General features: G+C 42.8%; 1 protein-coding gene across 5 annotated transcripts in view; it reads left to right on the plus strand.

Annotated features, from left to right (window-relative positions):
• fam13a (family with sequence similarity 13 member A) overlaps positions 1-21295 on the plus strand; it is a 277630-nt gene that overhangs the window by 15205 nt on the left and 241130 nt on the right. For 2 of the 5 annotated variants that reach the window (XM_073042473.1, XM_073042470.1), the window contains exon 2: positions 8042-8231. In XM_073042473.1, coding sequence (XP_072898574.1) covers positions 8087-8231 — 145 coding nt within the window. In that variant the 5' untranslated portion in view covers positions 8042-8086. Of the gene's footprint in view, positions 1-7875; positions 7896-7969; positions 8232-21295 lie in introns of those variants that run through there. The other 3 variants (XM_073042469.1, XM_073042471.1, XM_073042472.1) reach the window with 2 other exon arrangements.

Raw genomic sequence — 21295 nt, forward strand, 5'->3', positions numbered from 1 at the left:
TGAAAATGCATTTTTGAAGAACAGACACTGGAATGATGGGCCAAGTGGCTTCCTTCCACATATATAAACCTATCAGATTAGTTGAATTCATTTTGTCTAGAATCAGGGTTAATCAATATGGAGGTCCATGGACCCCTTGCTTAGTCCTAGGCTTGAAAAAAGGTTGGGAACCCCTGGGCCTTGCAGATTTTGAGCTGTAAGCCCTGCCTGCTCCAAAGTGAATGTCTATCTTTATTATTAGGGGGTGTGGGGGAGCACTGGCCAGGATTTCTCTGCCTAGTCCTACTTTCATTTGTATCATCCTGGCCTCCAGCTGGCTAGGAAGGTCAAGCTTTCTCCACTCTGAGAAACAGCTCAGTCCCGTTGAAGCACCCTCGCATACTGAGAATGGACCTCCCACTGAGAATGGGAAACTGGCTGGTGTCCAAGAAAGATATTAAAAGACCTGAGCTCCTCCCCTTCCTTCTCCGCCTTTCATTCAAATGGGGGAATTAAATCCCGCACTGAGAACGTGATTGCATTCCAATGCAGCTTTGTTGCAACCTGAAAAAGCAATGCTTTCTCTATAGTCTGAAGCTATTTGGCTGCTTCATGCAAATAAAAGGGATCTGCAGTCTTTGGGAATGAGTAAAGCCACATCTTTGTGGTCTTTACCTCTCCTCTACCCTGTCAGGTTTGAGATATCTGCTATCCCCCAGTTTCTTCATCTGCGCACCCTTGATTTGAATCACTAACTCCCTCAGCCACATTGCTTGTAACTGTTGAAGAAATGAGTTCCTGCACTCTTTGCTGAAGTTATTCACCTGTCTCCCTCCTTTCACTAACTCCATTAAAAACTACCAGTCTAACCAAACCTACACTCTGGTGTCACACTTAACTGTTAACAATGTTGTGAAAATAGGTTGGGGCTTGTTACATTAAAAATGCTAAAGAACATGAAAGATGCTGTTGTTCTAATTTGCTCAATATGACAGTAAGATATAGGAGCAGAATTGTTAACAAATCTGCTGATGGTGGAAATCCAAGCAACACGTGCAAAATGCTGGAGGAACTCGGCAGGCCAGGCAGCATCTAAGGAAAAGAATACAATTGACATTTCGGGCTGAAACCCTTTGGCAGTCCTTCAGCATTTTGTGTGTGTTTCTCAGAGCAGAATTAGGCCATTCGGTCCATCAAGTTGGCTTCACCATTTCGTCATGTCTGAATCATTTCCCCCTCTGACCCAATCTCCTGTCTTCTTCCTGTATCCCTTCATGCCCTGACTAATCAAGATATCCAATATGCCTTTAATATACCCAATGACTTGGCCTTAACAGCTTTCTGTGGCAATGATTTCCACAGATTCACTACTCTGTGGTTAAAGAAATACCTCCTCGTCTTTGTTCTAAATGGATGTCTCTATATTGAGGCAATGTCCTTTGGTCCTCACCTCCCCCACCGTAGGAAACATCCTCTCCACACCCACTCTATTGAGGTCTTTCAACATTTGATCGGTGCCAATGAGATTCCCCCTTGTTCTTCTGAATTCCAGTGGGTGCAGGCTCAGAGCCATCAAATGCTCTTGTACGATAAGCCTTTCACTCCTGAATCATTTTCGTGAAATTCCTTTGAACCCTTCGCCAATGTCAACATATCCTTTCTTACATAACGGACCCAAAACTGCTTGCAATACTCCAAGTGAGGCCTCACTAGTGCCTTATAAAGCCTTAGCATTATATCCTTGTTTTTATATTCTAGCCACTCTCAAAATGAATGCTAACATTACCTTCCTTACCACTAACTCAACTTGTAAATTAACCTTGAGAGAATCCTGCATGAGGACTCTCACGTCCCTCTGCACCTCAGATTTTTGAATTTTCTCTCCATTTAGAAAATATGTTACTATTTATCAATGGGAATCATTGGGAAACTTGGCATAATTACTGGTGTGGTAAATATCCAGTGTGTAAGGATAATTCTACAGCACAAACAGCCCTAAGCAGGGGAAGAATCAAATAGCAAACCCAAGGGGATACCCAATATGGAAGTGTTGGCCAGAAGGATTGAATGTATTAGAAACTTGTCCCCTGTGTAGATCTTCAGTTGTAACACTCCCCTATGCCGGCTTGACGGTATGACAATCGCGTCTGCGCATTGTCAGTGCTCGGTTTGCTCTTGGTGATGTGGATGCCCATTCCAAGTTGGTCATGAGAAGCTGTTATCGTCACACCAGCTCTTGATTTTGATTCTTTGACAATGAAGCAATGTCTGTCGTCTGTGACTTTGGAGAGGACAGTGTTTTTAAGTCCTCTGTTTGAATAAAATAACAGTAGATTTGATACTCTGCCTGTGATGCTACTACATCATTGCACCTGTGCATAAATGCACTATACTTGTGCATATGGCAATAAACTTGACTTTGACTTTGGATGAAATATCTTTAACCTGAAAGGTTAATAACGTTTCTCGTTTGATAGATGGTGGCTAATTTGTTGAGTTTCCTGTTTTCATTTCAGAAACTGAGGTCAGGACATGTTTGAGCAGATGTAGTCTGAAATCATTTATTCTTGGAAGGACGAGAGGTTTTGTGGCCCATCTGGAACTGTACCCAGCATAACTAATCTCCCATTGGAGAGGGTGGAGAGGAGGGATGAACCATTAATTTTGCTACAGTGCAGTACTGACTGGGCCAAGGCAAGAATGCAGATGACATTCAAATTTTTCATGTAACTAGAGAAACACAGAATGTCCAGGTATTAAATTCTACCTTCATTTCATGTTCTTAAATATTCTGCAGAATCTCAAGAATTTGGCAAGCCCTACATATTCCTACCATACACCATTTGTAATCCAGGAATACTATACTACATTCCTCTTTCAAAGGGAAAAATTCAGAGTCATAAATTATTGAGATGTTACTGGGTCAAGGAAATGTTAAATACTAAGAGTTGGAGAAGATGTGTTCAAATTCATGTGATCAATATGTTATTTTCAGCATTTTGAGTGAAACTTGATCATTTTTATGTCTCTAAGGACATAGGAGCACAATTTAGGCCATTCAACCCATTGAGTCTTTTCCACATCATGACTGATCCTGGATCCCACTCAACCTCATACACCTTTCTCGGCATATCTTTTGATGCCCTAATCGATCAGAAACTATCAACTTCCACCATAAATATACACATGGACTTGGCTTCCACCGCAGTCTGTGGTACAGCATTCTACAGGTTCACTACTCTCTAACTACAAAAATTCTTCCTTGCCTCTTAAAGACGTCCCGGGCGGGTTGATTGGTCATTGTAAATTGTCCCATGATGACGATCGGCTTTCTCGGGATTGTCAAGGGTTGCAGAGGCAGTGTGGCTCAAAGAAGGCCCTACTCCGTGTTTTATTGCCAAATAGATAGATAAATAAATAAATAAACAAATAAATAAAACAGATTCAAATTTTTGTTGAATGTTGGGAAACAGGAATATTCCTGGAAACGACAGTGTGGAACGAGCTGCCTGAGCAAGTGGTGGATGCTATTTTGATTTCAATGTCTGAGAGAAGTTTGGTTGGTACATGGATGGGAGAGATGGATGGCTGTGGTCCGGGTGCAGGTTGATGGGACAAGGTAGTTTAAATGGTTCAGCATGGACTGGAATAGCCAAAAGGCCTGTTTCTGTGCTGTAGCTTTCTATGACTCTATGTTCTAAAAGGTCGACCCTCAGTTATGAGGGTGTTTCCTCTAGTTCTGGATACCCCCATTATATGAAACATCCTCTCCACACCCACCCTATATAATCCTTCCAACATTCGGTAGGTTTCAATACAATCCTCACACATTCTTCTAAATTCCAGTGACTACAGGCCCAAAGCTGCCAAATGCTCCACATATGTTAACATCTTCACTCCCAGAATCCTCCTTCTCTGGACTCATTCCAATGACAGCACATCCTTTCTGAGATATGAGGCCCAGAGCTGTTGACAATATTCTAAGTGTGGCCTGACTAATGTTACGTACCCGTGACACGTGACAGTGGTACCCTTGTCACGTGACTGGGGTTGAAGCTATACTGGACTTGAGGTAATGGTCTTGTGATGGTGGAGTGATGTCATTTTCCCGCCAGTAGAGGTCATGTGACAGGTTTTTTTTTACAGGTTATAAAAGGAAGACCCACCCTGTCAGGTGGGGCAGTTCGTAGTGGGATTTGCCAAGCTGACTTCATGTCACTGCGTGATTTAATGTTATGACACAGTTTTGTTGAAAAATGAAGTTTTATATAATGCCTAAAGTTTAAAAGGTCATTGCCAGCAGTTTCTTTACTGTGGAGAGTGAAGATAAAAGTTCGGAAGTTAAAGATCGAGGAGAATCGATTTTCGACGGTGGAAAGTTCGACCTTATTTGATCCTCATTCGGAAGGATTTCGTTGACTATTCTTGCTGTTAATCCCTGGGTTTGACCAGAAAGGATTTGAGAATAGTGTGGAAGGAAGGTCAGTGCCTTTATGCCGTTATATTTCATAAAATTCTTCGTGGGAAAGTTCGACGCCGGGAATCGAAGGACAACGATGTGGAAGAGAATTTAAATCGCCTTAAAAAGTCTCTCCTTTTAAATGGACTGTGAGCTTTTGAACTTTCGGCATACCGCTTTAAAGAACTTTTTTTTTTCAATACCGCTTTAAGAACTGTTTGAACTGCAACGCTATTAAGAACTGTGAATCTGCCGCACAGCAGCTGTTTTCCGGTTAAGCTAGTGTTTGTTTACTTTTGGGGGGTTTGTTTTCAGTGTTTAATAAACGTGTTATTTGTTATAAAAACCCTTGCCTAACTCATATATATTTATTGTTGCCTGAATACGTAACACTAGTGTCTTGTAAAACCTCAGCATTATCTCCTTGCTTTTATATTCTATTCCCCTTGAAATAAATGGCAACAAATATTTGCTTTCATAATCATAGACTCAACCTGTAAACTAACCTTCTGGGAGTCTTGCACAATGACTCCTAAGTCCCTCTGCACCTCTGATGTTTGAACCTTCTCCCCATTTAGATAATAGTCCTCACTGTTGTTCCTTTTACCAAAATGCATTATCGTACATTTCCCAGCACTGTATTCCATCTGCCACTTTTTTGCCCATTCTTCCAATTTGTCTAAGTCATGCTGTAATTGCATATTGCTTCCTCAGCAGTACCTACCCCTCCACCTGTCTTTGTATCATCTGCAAACTTTGCCACAAAGCCATTAATTCCATTATCCAAATCATTGACAAACAATGTGAAAAGTAGCAATCCCAATACTGACCCCTGAGGAACACCACTAGTCACAGAAAAGGCCCCCTTTATCCCACTCACTGCCTCCTGACTGTCAGTCATTCCGCTGGTGAGTCAGTACCAGGGCAAAAGCTACACCAAGAAGACAAAAGAACACTCCAAGCAACTCTGCAAAAAGGTTATTGAAAAGCACAAGTCAGGAGATAGATACAAGAGAATTTCCAAGTCACTGAATATTCCTTGGAGTACAATTAAGTCAATCATCAAGAAATGGAAAGAATATGGCACAGCTGTAAATCTGCCAAGAGCAGGTTGTCCTCAAAAACTGAGTGTCCAAGAAGTGGACCAGTGAAGGAGGCCACCAAAAGAGCTGACACAACTCTGGAGGAGTTACAAGCTTCAGTGGCTGAGATGGGAGAGACTGCGCATACAACAACTGTTTTCTGGGTGCTTCACCGGTCACAACTTCATGGGAGAGTGGCAAAGAGAAAGCCACTGTTGAAAAATCTCAGCTAGGGTTTACCTGAAGCATATGGGAGACTCTGAAGTCATCTGAAATAAGGTTCTATGGTCTGATGAAACCAAATTTGAGCTTTTTGGCCTTCAGACTAAATCCTATATACATAATCAAAACACATCATCCCAACTGTGAAGCATGGTGGTGGCTGCATAATGCTGTGGGGATGCTTCACTGCAGCAGGCCCTGGAAGGCTTGCGAAGATAGAGGGTAAAATAAATGCAGCAAAATACAGGGAAATCCTGGAGGAACATCTGATATAATCAGCAAGATAAGTCACCTGATGCGACTTGGTGGAAGATTTGTTTTCCAGCAGGACAGTAACCCCAAGTGTAAAGCCAAAACTACGCAGGAATGGCTTAAAAACAATAAAGTTAATGACCTGGAGTGGCCAAGTGTCCAGACTTCAGTCCAATTGAGAATTTGTGGCTGGATTTGAAAAGGGCTGTTCTCTCAATGATCCCCATGCAATCTGACAGAGCTTGAGCAGTTTTGTAAAGGAGAATGGAGAAACATTGCAGTGTCCAGTTGTGTAAAGCTAACAATTATCTATCCACACAGACTCAAGGTTGTAATTGCTGCCAAAGGTGCATCCACTAAATACTGACTTGAAGGGGGTGAATACTTATGCAATCAATTATCTTGTGGTTTATGTGTGCAATTAATTTAGATCACTTTGTAGAGATCTGTTTTCACTTTGACATGAAAGAGTCTTTTTCTGTTGATCAAAAAAGCCAAATTAAATCCACTGTGATTCAATGTTGTTTAGAAGTAAAGACTTCTAAAGAGGTTGAATTCTTTTTATAGGCACTGCATATGACAATCTATGAGCCAATTCTGGGACAACTTGATTCTATGATCACCACATCAGCCTGTCATCCCACTGCTCCCCCTCCCCCATCTGCACTGACTCATTCCCCACCATTCAGTTACAGCGCAGTACTGACTGGGCCAAGGCAAGAATGCAGATGATGTAATGCACTCAAATGTTTCATTTAATTAGAGAAACACAGAATGTACAAGTATAAAATTCTACCCCCCACCCCCCAATTGTTATCTTGGTCCATCCTCCAACACATAACTGTCTGCTTAACCTTCCCTGCTGTTTCTCTGGCTGGTACACACATAATTGTTACCATGTGGGACTTGCTTCCTGCCTGCCAGGATGCTTGTAATAAGCATTGACCCTTAATCCTTGAGATGAATCTTTAACCCTGGAGACTGCTGGGCAATCTTGGAGAGTTGGCAGGCCTACAGTGGTCCTTTGCTACCTACCCACAGGATATCGACTGCTGAATTCTGAGAAGAAACTGTATTCTCTATAGTCAACTTGGTTGGTTCCGTCTGGTTTCAGCCATGAGTTTGAGCATGTAGAGGGTTGTAAACTCTATCATGGGCACAAACCTCCCCACTATCAAAGACACCTTCAGGAGATGGTGCCTTGAGAAAGCAGCATCTATCACTTAGGAGCCTCACTATCCAGGACATGCCCTCTTCTTGCTACTTGGTGGGGGTGTGGAGGTGCAGGAGCTTGAAGATGAACACTCAATGATTCTGGAACAGCTTCTACCCCTCCACAATCAGATTGCTGAGCAGCTCATAAACACTACCTCATTATTCATTTTTGTTTGCACTATTTATTTATTTTTTATAGTTGACAGTAGTTCTTTTGTGCCTGCACAACACTGTTGCCATAAAGACAGCATATTTTATAAAATACAAATCCATGATAAATCTGATAAATCTCATTCTGATTCACAGGTTGATAGATCAACTAGTTTTCTGTTGGATGAAGAGTGATTACATATCCTAACTGTTTCTCCCCTAAAGAACATTTTTGCTATCCAAGTCATTGTCTTTCTGCCCATAATCCCAAATAATGTGACTTTTAATATTATTTCCACCCCTGATGTCATGACCACCCCAAGACTGTCCACCATTCTTGGGCTGCTTATCAAGCCAATTAGTTTATAGGCTTTTAGATTAAATTCTTGCAGCCTGACACAGGATTGATTGTGTGACTGTGAAAGTCCTTACCACCTGTTCCAATATAGGAGTGTGAATGTTTACCTTGTGTTCCCAGTGGCAACAGGAACAGCCTCTCTCTGTCTTTCAGTAATGCAACTGAGAAGACTCTGAGGGTACTGAGCCTCTGAGATTATATAGTTTTCCTGCATTGCTGCTAATTTATGTAATTGTAGGGGCTCTGCTAAGCGTGCGTCTCTGGCCAATGGAGGTGCCTGTCGTGGCCGTGGTTGATTGTTCTTCCTTCCTCTGTTCCCTGCAGCAGAACAAGACAGCTGTCAAGTTGAAGGAGGACGTGAAGAGGATCATGGCTCAGCCACTTGGTGGGCAGAGGACCTGCAGTGCTAGCAAGGTGTTCGGTGTTTCACTCTACGACCTGCAGCAAAGAGGGCAGACGGTTGACAGCATCCCTCTTGCTGTGCAACATATGGTAGAATACTTGCGACAATATGGTGAGCAACATCATCAACTAGTAATAGTACAGAGAATCGCGCTGATCGTCTGCCCTGCAATAGTCGTACCTCATTCGCTGTTAAATGGCTTGGGGATACAAATGGATGTACAAATCCCCTCTTCTTCACTTTCCTTTCCACTCTCTTGGTCAGCCTGGTTAATTCTATCTTCTGTCTAAACCCGGTGCAAGGTTCCTGAATCCCAAGTCCAAGTTTTGGAAGTGAACACTTTGACAAAGGGCATTGTGCTGGGCGAGTTGCTTCTCCCGGTACATTGTGGCAGAGCAATTAAATGGAGCACTTTTGCATAGATATAAAGGACCAAAAACACCATTCAGTGAACTGCCCTGATCAACATTTATCTCCCAACAGATAATACAGACCAATTGGTCATTAATCTGCCAGTTGAATGTGGGCTCTTGCTGTGCTCAAATAATTGGTATTTTGCCAGTACTTTATTTTTACTTATTGTATACTAATGTTTACTTATTTATTTGCACGGTTTGTCATCTATTGATCTTTGGCAGTTTGTCAGCCTATAGTGCCTGCAAGAAGATGAATCTTAGGGTAGGTCACCGAATTATAGGAAAGATGTCAAAAAAATAGAGAGAGTACAGAGAAGATTTACTAGAATGTTACCTGGGTTTCAGCACCTAAGTTACAGGGAAAGGCTGAACAAGTTAGGTCTTTATTCTTTGGAGCGTAGAAGGTTGAGGGGGGACTTGATAGAGTTATTTAAAATTATGAGGGGGATAGATCGAGTTGACATGGATAGGCTTTTTCCATTGAGAGTAGGGGAGATTCAAACAAGAGGACATGATTTGAGAGTTAGGGGGCAAAAGTTTAAGGGTAACACGAGGGGGAATTCCTTTACTCAGAGTGGTAGCTGTGTGGAATGAGCTTCCAGTAGAAGTGGTAGAGGCAGGTTCGGTATTGTCATTTAAAGTACAATTGGACAGGTATATGGACAGGAATGGAATGGAGGGTTATGGGCTGAGTGCGGGCCAGTGGGACTAGTTGAGTGTAAGCGTCGGCACGGACTAAAAGGGTCGAGATGGCCTGTTTCCATGCTGTAATTGTTATATGTTTATATGGTAGTATATGGTGACATATCATATGAGGAACGTTTGATAGCTCTGGGTCTGTACTCACTAGATCTTAGAAGGATGAGGGCAGATCTCATTGAAACCTTTCGAATGTTGAAAGGCCGAGACAGAGTAGATGTGGAAAGGATATTTCCCTCAGAATAGGAGGGAATACATTTAAACCAGAGGTGTGGAGAAATTTCTTTAGTCAGAGGGTGGTGAATTTGTTACCACAGGCAGCTGTAGAGACCAGGTCTTTGGGTGTATTTAAGGCAAAGATTGATAGGTTCTTGATTGGACATGGCATCAAAGGTTACAGGGAGAAGACTGCGGAGTGGGGCTGAGGAGGGGAGAAAAGGATCAACCATGATTGAATGGCGGGGCAGACTCAATGGGCCAAATGGCCTAATTTTGCTTCTATGTCTTGCATAATTACTTCGATAAAAATCCACTTTGAAACTTTGAACCTTAATAATCACTGCACTTTTTTTTTACATCTCATCACTTACAGCATGGAGGCACAAGAGATTGCTGGTGCTGGAATCTGAAGCAAAAAACACACTGTAGTGACTATGGTCCTGATGCAGGGCTTTGACCTAAAATGTCAGTTATCCAATGCATTCCTCCAGCAAAAGATGAGATATAGGAGGCAGCATCTGTTGAGACCCAAAACCTTGACTGCCTGTTTCCCTCCACAGATGCTGCTTGATTGGCTGAGTTTCTCCAGCAACTTGATTTTTTGCTCCCAGCATCCTCTGTGTCCTGCTGCCTGTTTCTTTGATTGGTTGTGAGGCATTTTTGGGAACATTCTGAAATCATTAAAATAATGTCAGGGATTTATTTATTTGTACAATTTCTGAATATTTGCTTTTTGGTATATTTCTGCATGACCACAGTCAAGTGTGGTGGAAATTCAGCACTGCTATGAGTGAAGGAAGGTTGTGTGTTCAACACAAGGAAGTGGACAGAGGTCTGAGGTTTCTGCAGCATTAGAGTGGGTTGCAAAAGTCAACCACTTTCTGTGGAATTTGTCGCCATAGAGGGCTGTCAAGGCCATGTCATTGGGTGTATTTAGGGCAAAGATTGATAGCTTCATTACTGGTAAGGGGAGTTGGGCTATGGGGAGAAGGCAGGAGAATGGAGTTGAGAGAAAATAATCAGCCATGATTATTTTAATATAATTACATAAATAGACTCAATGAGTTGAATGGCCTAATTCTGCTCTTATATCTAGTGGGCTGGCCCATGGACAGATTTGAAAATAAGAGGAGATTTTTAGTTAGGAGCTCCAAGAGACTGTAGATGTTGGAGTCTGAAGCAATAAACATCAGCTGAAGTGAGTCTATGGGTTGAGCAGTGTCTGTGGGGGAAGTGGATTTGTTGATGTTTGGGGTTGACCCAGAACCAGTCTAATTACCAATCTATATTTGATGCCCTGCAAAAAAATAAATCAAAATGAATAAAAATAGAATGGGCAGATGCTGAGAGTTTGAAATAAAAACAGAACGTGTTGAAAATACTGAGCGAGTCAGGAAGTATTTAGGAAGGAGAGAGATCGAGAGTTAACATTACAGGTTCAAGACTCTTCCTCAGAATTGATTGATGAGCAGATTGGACAGTCAGTTGGGACACAAGCAGCAGAGATTTTAGTAAATCGGACAGCTACTGGTGACTAGAATGAAGGGAATCTGGTCAATAATGCCCTAGATTTTTCCGCTCTAAAGTAACAGAAGCATGGATGAGAGTTTTTTTTTTTACAGAGCACAATTTTCAAATGTGGAAACAGAGGACTATAGCGATGACATGGACATGTATCCATGGCAACTCTGGCACCGGAGCCCTGGGTTCAAATCTGATCTCTGGTGTTGTCAGTGTGGAACTTACATGTTCTACTTTGTGATTACTTTAGGTTTCCCATAGGTACTCTAGGTTCCTCCCCATCCCACAGATGTTTGGGAAGTAAGTTAATTGCTCACTCACTGCAGCAACGTAGATGGGTAGGACCCTCTGGCAGTGGAGGTGAGTTGATGGGAAAGTGGGGAGAACAGTATGGGTTGGGATTGAATTAGTGTAAAAATGGATGCTGGAAATTTGGATGAACTTGGTAGGATGTAGGGCCTGCTTAGATGCTGTACAGTCTATGAGAAGCTCATGTTAAGATCAAGCAAGGCTTAAAATGAAAGGTATTGTGCAGTTATGGTTTTCAATGCTGTTGGTGTTTCATCTGATCTGCACTAAAGCCCTGTCTGTCTCCCTGTTAATCATTTGCCAGAACTGCCAGCGGCTGTCAATATTTACATATGCTCTCTGACAGAATTCTCATATTATGATAGCACAAAAGCACGAAAGAATTGATTTTCTATTGCACTGCTGAATGTGGTGGCAGCATTGTTGGTCTGGAGTCTGGCTGGACTGCAACACAACGAACGGAAGGATCATCTCCTTCCCATCAAACTTTATAACTCCTCCCTCGGAGTGTCAGACACCTTGAGCCAATAGGATGGTCTTGGACTTTATTTCCACTTGGCATGATTAACTTATTCTTATTTAATTATTTATGGTTTTATATTGCTATATTTCTACACTATTCTTGGTTGGTGCGGCTGTAACGAAACCCAATTTCCCTTGGGATCAATAAAGTATGTCAGTCTGTCTGTCCACCTCTTGTTACTAATTGTACAATGAAAATTCTGCACTGGGGTTCTCCCTCATCATGCAGAAGGATCTTCAGATCCAAAGCAGGACAGGCTTACCTCAACTCTGGTAATTGTAGGGGTTTTGTGAATAGCTCAGCACCAATGTTCCCTCTAATTTTTAGTAGTGTGCGCAAAAATCTTATGTTGTGCAATTTTTTTTCCTGTGACTAAAGTATGTGCGCTCTGAATGCACACATGGCACAGTTTATGTAGGTTTACAAAACATTTGACATAAAACTGCGCAGAATAACAACAAAATAACATACATATTTAAGTCACTCAGTTATTTTTTCTCTCTCCTGTCTTTGGCATTTACCCATTCTTTGTAAACTCTACCTAGACTTCCATCCAATTGATAGCTTTTGATTCTTATTAACATATCCAAATGACATTCACCTAAATGGTTTCTCAGCTTGTTTTTGAGTTATTCATTAGGCTAAAACCTCGCTCACGGTCTGCACTAGACGCAAGAAAGGTTCCCCCAATGTCCATCAACTGTGCAAGGTCGCAAAACTGTTCATTTTGAAGTACAAATGCCACCATTTGAGCAAAGTTTGAAATCAGTTTGGATTTAAATTTTCCTTGCACGGAAAATTTGAAATCATTAAACTATCTAACTATTACAGTATTTTCAGCTAGAAAATCATGGTATTGGAATGCTATGATGCAGCTGTACAAACCGGAACAGGAAAGGTGAGGTGACGTAAATTAGTGACGTGCATTGTGGTATTTGAAAAACTGAGTAACTAGTTAACAGAAATATTTAGCTAAAAGAAAATTTTCAGTAAGTATAATTATTAATTACTGCATTATTTTAGGTAACTAACCTTTTGTGCGCACATTAATTTCCTTTGTGCGCTGGTTGAAAAACGTGTGTGCACGCGCACAGCTTAGAGGGAACATAGCTTAGCACTACTAGTTAGTTTAGCAGATATCTATGACAATATGGATGAACTTGTCTCAGTTAATAGACAGTTAGTCGGACAGGTACATGGATAGGAAAGGGTGAGAGGGAATTGCAGGTAAACAGGTCAGGCTTAGAAAGACACCTTAGTTGGCTTGGGCAGAGTTGTGAAGCACATGTTACCACACCGTACCTTTCAATGTCTCCGTGCCATTAGGAGGCAACCACATTGCCACAGGTGTATAGTACATAGACAAGGCAGAGCTGGCCACTCAATGGGCTGAAGCCCCAATTTGGGACATAGTCTATGTGGTGTATTTGTTTTGTAAATAAGACCCATGGTCACAAGATGTAGTGACATCATCACATATGTGGACATCGTCAAACACCATGTGTTGTGCATTCCTTGTTGCGAGATTAGAATGAACAGACGTGTTTCAAACTCCTGTGTCCTGCAATTGTTATTGTCTGTAGAACCTCAGCAGATTCGCCTGAAAAAGGTTACCTGATCATTGAGTGAATATAGTTTAAAGAGTGTGAATGCAGACAAAAGAATATAGATGTTGAAAAACGCAGAGCAGAAAGGCATGCCTGTCAGGTCCGCCTAGGCACATCCTCTACTCCGAGAGGAGAAAGGAGGAGAATAGAAAAAAGCAAACAGGCTGTGCCAACTTACAGTTGGAGAAATGAAGCTACGATATTGTCAAATTCAGTACTGTTTCTGGTTGATGGATGAACAGAAGCTGTTAACGGTTTGTAGGAGCTGTAAGAAAACCTTGTTTATAGTTTATCCCCATGCTCATCCCAATTTTACCCTGTCCAAAACACCCCCCCCCCTTTAGTTCCCTCCCTGCAGTTTCTTTTGACTCCTTCCCAATCCTGATGAAGGGTCTTCAACTTGAAAGTTGGTTCTGTTTCCGTTCCCACAGATGCAACCTGACATCGTGAGTATTTTCAGCATTTTGTGTTTATTTATTAGAGAGAACACACTTATTTTGTGAGAAGTAAAGGTGTATCTAGGATGCGCACGGTCAGGGAGGAGCAAGTCATTGCTGCCTTGGTTACAGATCCCAATGGAAAGGCAGATTCTGAAGCAAAAGACAGCCATGAGCTTCAAGCCTTTATTAGTCTTGTCAGGGTTGTTTAGTCGCTTTGGAATGTGATGCCAGTGTCAATGTGTGGCCACCCACCAATCAATCAATGAAATTTCAAACAGTTTGTTAAGTCTGTTAGCATCTGACAAGGATCTAAAAAACTCTGTCCCCATCATTAATGCTATCTGAAATGTATGCAGTATGGGTTGGAGACAACGCAGATAGAATATGAGTATTAGAACATAGAATAGTACAGCACAGTACAGGTCCTTTGGCCCACAATGTTATGCCGACCCTTAAACCCTGCCTCCCTTATAACCCCCCACCTTAAATTCCTCCATATACCTGTCTAGTAGTCTCTTACGTTTCACTAGTGCATCTGCCTCCATCACTGACTCACCAACCACTCTCTGAGTAAAAACCCTTCCTCTAATATCCCCCTTGAACTTCCCACCCCTTACCTTCAAGCCATGTCCTCTTGTATTGAGCAGTGGTGCCCTGGAGAAGAGGCACTGGCTGTCCACTATCTATTCCTCTTAATATCTTATAAACCTCTATCATGTCTCCTCTCATCATCCTCCTCTCCAAAGAGTAAAGCCCTAGTAAACCCCTTAATCTCTGATCATAGTGCATACTCTCTAAACCAGGCAGCATCCTGGTAAATCTCCTCTGTACCCTTTCCAATGCTTCCACATCCTTCCTATAATGAGGCGACCAGAACTGGACACAGTACTCCAAGTGTGGCCTAACCAGAGTTTTATAGAGCTGCATCATTACCTCGCGACTTTTAAACTCTGTCCCTCGACTTATGAAAGCTAACACCCCATAAGCTTTCTTAACTATCCTATCTACCTGTGAGGCAACTTTCAGGGATCTGTGGACATGTACCCCCAGATCTCTCGGCTCCTCCACACTACCAAGTATCCTGCCATTTACTTTGTACTCTGCCTTGGAGTTTGTCCTTCCAAAGTGTACCACCTCACACTTCTCCGGGTTGAACTCCATCTGCCACTTCTCAGCCCACTTCTGCATCCTATCAATGTCTCTCTCCAATCTTTGACAATCCTCTACACTATCCACAACACCACCAACCTTTGTTTCATCTGCAAACTTGCCAACCCACCCTTATACCCCCACATCCAGGTCGTTAACAAAAATCATGAAAAGCAGAGGTCCCAGAACCCATCCTTGTGGGACACCACTAGTCACAACCCTCCAATCTGAACGTACTCCCTCCACCATGACCCTCTGCCTTCTGCATGCAAGCCAATTCTGAATCCACCTGGCCAAACTTCCCTGGATCCCATACCTTCTGACTTTCTGAATAAGCCTACCGTGTGGAACCTTATCAAATGCCTTTCTAAAATCCATGTTGATCACATCCACTGCACTACCCTCATCTATATGCCTGGACACCTCTTCTATCAGGCTTGTTAAACACGATTTGCCCTTCACAAAGCCATGCTGACTGTTCCTGATCAGACCATGATTTTCTAAATACCCATAGATCCTACCTCTAAGAATCTTTTCCAACAGCTTTCCCACCACAGACGTAAGGCTCACTGGTCTATAATTACCCGGACTACCCCTACTACCTTTTTTGAACAAGAGGACAACATTCACCTACCTGCAATCCTCCGGTACCATTCCCGCGGACAACAAGGACATAAAAATCCTAGCCAGAGGCTCAGCAATCTCTTCCCTCGCCTCATGGAGCAGCCTGGGGAATATTCCATCAGGCCCCGGGGACTTATCCATCCTAATGTATTTTAACAACTCCCAACACCACCTCTCCTTTAATATCAACATGTTCCAGAACATCAACCGCACTCGTATTGTCCTCACCGTCATCGAGTTCCCTCTCATTGGTGAATACTGAAGAGAAGTATTCATTGAGGACCTCACTCACTTCCACAGCCTCCAGGCACATCTTCCCACCTTTATCTCTAATCGGTCCTACCTTCACTCCTGTCATCCTCTCGTTCTTCTCATAATTTGAAGAATGCCTTGGGGTTTTCCTTTACCCTACTCTCCAAGGGCTTCTCATGCCCCCTTCTTGCTCTTCTCAGCCCCTTCTTAAGCTCCTTTCTTTCTACCCTATATTCCTCAATAGACTCATCTGATCCTTACTTCCTAAACCTCACGTATGCTGCCTTCTTCCACCTGACTAGATTTTCCACCTCACTTGTCACCCATGGTTCCTTCACCCTACCATTCTTTATCTTCCTCACCGGGATGAATTTATCCCTAACATCCTGCAAGAGATCCCTAAAATTGGACCAGATGTCCATAGTATTGCTCACTAACCTGATTAGGCTGCCTCTACACCTCCTCTGTCACGATGATTCCATCTTCCTGGTGAGGTGACGATTCACCTGTGAGTCTCATGTTCATCTACTATCAGTGCTACTACATCAGTGAGTCATAGAGGCCCTTTGGTGAACCTAGTCTGTGTCAAACTATTAGTCTGCCTGGTCCCGTCGACCTGAACCCAGACCATAGTCCCCTGTACTCCTCCTATATTGTGCTCATCTGTCCGTGATCTGCTAAAATCAAACCCACATCCGCCACTTCTGGCAGTTCATCTCACACTCACTACCCTCTGAGCGAAGATGTTCCCCCTCCTGTTCCCCTAAAGCGTTTCACCTTTCACCCTTCACTCATGACCTTCCACCTATCACTTCCCAGTTTATTACTTCACTCCTCACGCCCCAAACTTTACTATTCTGACTTCTGCCTTCTTCCTTTCCAGTCACAATGAAGTGTCTCAGCGAAAAATGTCCACAGTTTATTACCTTCCAGAGATGAGCCCGACTTGCGAGTGCCTCCAGCATTTTGTATGCGTTGCTGAACATTTCCAGCATCTGCAGAATCTCTAGTGTTTATGATGCGAGCGTAGCTGTGATGCCGCGGCCTGCCAGTAGATGGGGATGCTGCGCAATGTTTGGACAGCACACCATCCCCACCCAGTCCCAGCTGTGCTTCTGTATCCCGCAGAACATCAGCAAACTGACATCTCCAAACAAGTTGCTCGGAACAGACTTTGGTTGGATCCACTGCTTAAATTACAGATTCCTGTGTTTACTTGAAGGTTGGTTTAGAGACAGCACTGGCTTTTCCTTCAGACAGAACAGCATCTGCTCATGACAGCTGAGGTCGATCCAGGTCTCCTCCCTGCTCGGCAGTTAGCAGGGTGGCGGAGGAGGAAGGTAAGACACGAACGATGTGGGATGCTACAAGAATGCAGGATGTGGCAAGGGCCTTTAGTCTGGGGCAGAACTAGTACAGGTACTAGGCTGCGAACCATTTCCAAAACCCACATTCTGGGAGGGTATAGAGACATATGATGCGCTCCAGCACTGTACAGAGACACGTGCTGGGGAAGTGCAGAGGGGTACGCTGATATACTGTATTAGAGTTTGTATGCTGTCCCTACGTGGGTTTCCTCCTGGTGTTCTGATTTTCTCCCACATCCCATTGATGTGGATATTGATAGTGTGATTGGCCACTGTAAATTGGCCCTGCTGTGAATCTGGGGGGGGGGGGGGGGGGAATTGATGGGAAGTTAAGAACGCAAGATGTGGTTAATTCAGGGTCAGTGTGAATTCATGCATGATGGTTAGCATGGACCTGGTAAATCAAAGAGCCTTTTGTTGTACTTCGTCGCACTGACTCTGTAAGATGCAGTCTGTTGCTGGATCAGGTTGTGCTCATAGACAGTTGGTGGTTCTAACGAATCATTTGTGATTTGGGAGGTTACAGACACTCATATCCCCACTGCCACGTATAGAACATGGAGACGTTCTGACTACCACATGTGGGATATTGGTCTACACAGCCCGTGGCGGAGTAATGTTCCTGAGAGAGCACAGATACATTTCACATCCCACAGTCGGTTTTAGCTCAGTGGGAGCTGGCGTAGAAGAATCTATCCTCTAAAGAAAGATAAAGTGCAGCTACGTGCTTTACAGGTCCTGCCCAGTTTACGGACACCTGACACATTTGTACAATCTCTACATACGAGCAAACGTTTTGGAGATTGGCAGGATGGATTTGCTGGCTGCTGTGGGCCTGCAGACATCTTCTGCCATGTGGGAACTCTGTTCAGGGTCACCTTTCTGTTTTGTGAACTGTTCAGCTTAAACAGAGTTCACAGGAACAGAGCCCTGCTGTAACCCTGGGGAGGACCTTTACTGTATTTGCTTCATTTAGTACTTGTAATTATTTGTTGGAACTTAACCTTTAAATTTGTCTTTTTAATGATATAACACTGTTAGATGTTAGTTCGGGTCATCTTAGGGCAAGTGTCAAGGCAAGCCACCTGAGGTCCAGTTGTCACTTGGATGCCTCCTACCTCACAGAGTTCCTCACCGGAGTGGAGTCTTAGACCATCCTGTCTTCCAGAGCCAGGAATTTGTCTTAACTTTTGGTTGGTGCCAGGACACTCGGCAAAGGCAATGACACAAAGATCAGGCAGCAAATACTGATTGATCGTGTTGTTGAGACGTGCAGTCCTTGTCAAAAGGGCATGTTCCTCCATGCAGTATATCTAATTTTGCATCATTTACCAAGGTACAGCATTGTGACTTTGATATTTTAGCAACTATTTCATTTTTGGAAAGGAGCAAGTTGTGGCAATTAAAGAGTGAACAAGTAACTTAAATGCAACAACGGTTTCATTTACTGTACATGATACGGGCGTATTCTATGATCATTTGAACTTCAACCTATGGTAACTTTATATTAAGCCACAAAAGCGTCTGCTTGTGAAGCACTCTTAACAATCGGTAGGACTATTGGCAACAGTGCCTTTGGAAGGGAAACTCAAAGTTGAGTTTGTGATATGCACAAGTACATGTATGCACAGATAAAATGAAAAACTGACTTGCAGCAACATCACAGGAGCATAGCATCAGAGACACAACATTCACAAGAAAAACATAAATTGTGCACAATATTTACAAGAGAGAACATAATTAGAGCAAAGAAAACAAAGTCCTTTGTTTGAGAATTATCAACTGATGTGATATTTGAATGTTTCAATTTTCTATAAAGCTGTCCAAAGTGGCAATGTTGTAATAACTCAGTGTGGAAACAATTGGTTAATTCCTCTGTCAACTGTGATTTTTATGTGTATACTTTATATGAAATAATCCTCCAATCACTGCGTGTTTTTCTCAGGAAATTATCCTACTTTTCATAAACTTAAATATTGTTTTCTCTGTTTCCTTCACTTTAAGTACTCAATAATTTTTGAGCAAAATAAACTGTTTACTGTGAGCCATGCACCATCGAACCTCCAACTCATTGGCTAATGCAGTGTAGATATATATTCTGTACTTTATAAAACAATCTGTTTGCCGGCTGATAGTGCCAGTGGCAAATGACATCTTTAGTTGTCCATTGGGAGGTAGTGGTGAGCTGCCTTTTTGAGCCACTATCATCTGTCTTGTGGAGGTGTTGACAAGCGTTGTCATTTCAGGAGTTAGTCAGCAACGGTGAATGAATGACACTGTGTTTTGGGGAGAGAAGGATGTGAACTTGCCCTTACAGTGCAGTGTCGCTCAGTGCAACATTAGAGAGTCAGCCGAGAAGTTTGTGCTCAGCTTTTTCACAGGCTTTGAACCTGTGGCTTTTGGCTTCACACTGTGAAATACTGCCCTCAAGTAAAATTGGCATCCATTACCCGGAGCTTACACCCTCCATGGTGTGGACTTGGGGCAGGTTGAAAGACTCTGACAAACAAACAGCCCAAGTGGATTGACAGAGTCGCAAGCAACTCAGGGAATCTGATGTGTTGACTGATTCATCATCTGTCCACATAAAAATGCTGCACCTTCAAATATTCCTTGCGATTGCCGTTTCCACTTCTACCATAATGAGGTCTGTTGAAGACCATAGTAAAGATGGATGGTGGTCTGCTGGAGCAGCATCTGTCGGAAGAAAGGAGCTGTCGTCGTTTCGGGTCAAAATGCTGCGTTTGGACTGAGACTGGCCAGGGGAGACGGCCCGTATAAAGTGGAAAGGGGGAGTGAGGTAATTGGTGGACTGAACAGGGGTGTAAGATCACATGCAGGTAGGGGAGGGGAGCAGGGTGGAGTTGGGAGTTTTTGGCAGGTGAATAAGAGATGGAGGCAGACAGAGACGAAAATATATGGAATACACATTGAGCAAAATAGAAGACACTGTGTAGATTGGAGATAGCTTCATGCCAGCAGGAAAACTGGTTATCTGTTGAAATCCATTCAGTATTTTAGTGTTTTTTTTCAATTTCAAAAGTAAATCTTATCAATAAAACATATTGGCAAGAAATATACACTCGTAGTATTGTTCAGTCTAAACATTCATTTGTCAAGTCTGTATACAGGTGGTGTCATCAAGTTAATGCATTCTACAGGTTTGTACAAAGCACAAATGCCCCTCATGTGATCTCTTTGAACAACACACCCTTGAAGTATTTGTGAGGCTATTTACATGTGACCCAGCCACTCAGTGTCCACTGATAGCCAGACCTTTGACTACAGTCCTTCCTCACAAAGCCCTTTCACAGGTTACACCAACTTGCAGACTGAGTCTGATTAAAATGCGCATTGCCCGAACTTGCTTGGGTAATACATAGTAGGATAGCGGTTATTTTACTGCCTAATGAGCTGATGATCTGGAGAAGTGGATTAAATTCCTCAACACTGCTGGGAAACTTTAATTCAATCTATGAAATAAAGGTCCCAGGATGAGTAATGCTGACCATTAAACTGTGAGATGGATGTAAAAATGTGCTGGATTTGCTAATACAAGAAGAGGTACCCTTGTGTGATTTAGCTTCCACCTGACCGTACGCATGGGGCAAGAACATACATGAGGCGCTACACCAATGTAACTCTTTCAAACATTATAGTTCCTGGGAATTTTTTCAAATCCTAATTTTTATTTTCGCAAGCTGGGAAACTCAACACCCTGATTATAGCAGAGAAAATGAAAATCACAAAGCATACAAATTCAGAGCACAAGTAGTAGAATCAGGAGCAGCCCAATCAGCCTCTTGAGCCTGCAGCACAATCCACCAAGATCAAAGCTGCACCACTATCCTGCACTTCCTTCCACTCCCTCAGTATCCAGAAACCTGCAGAAAATGGCCGAACCTGCAGTTTTCAGTATGGAGAATTATAAAGATTCACCAACTACTGAATGAGTAAATTTCTCCTCATCTCAGTTCTAAGTGAGTTACCCCATTCTCTGATACTGTGACCTCTCCAGAGGCAACACCCTTTCTACGTCCTCACATTTC

This window comes from Hemitrygon akajei, chromosome 4 (genome assembly GCF_048418815.1).
Source record: "Hemitrygon akajei chromosome 4, sHemAka1.3, whole genome shotgun sequence".
Lineage (NCBI taxonomy): Eukaryota > Metazoa > Chordata > Chondrichthyes > Myliobatiformes > Dasyatidae > Hemitrygon > Hemitrygon akajei.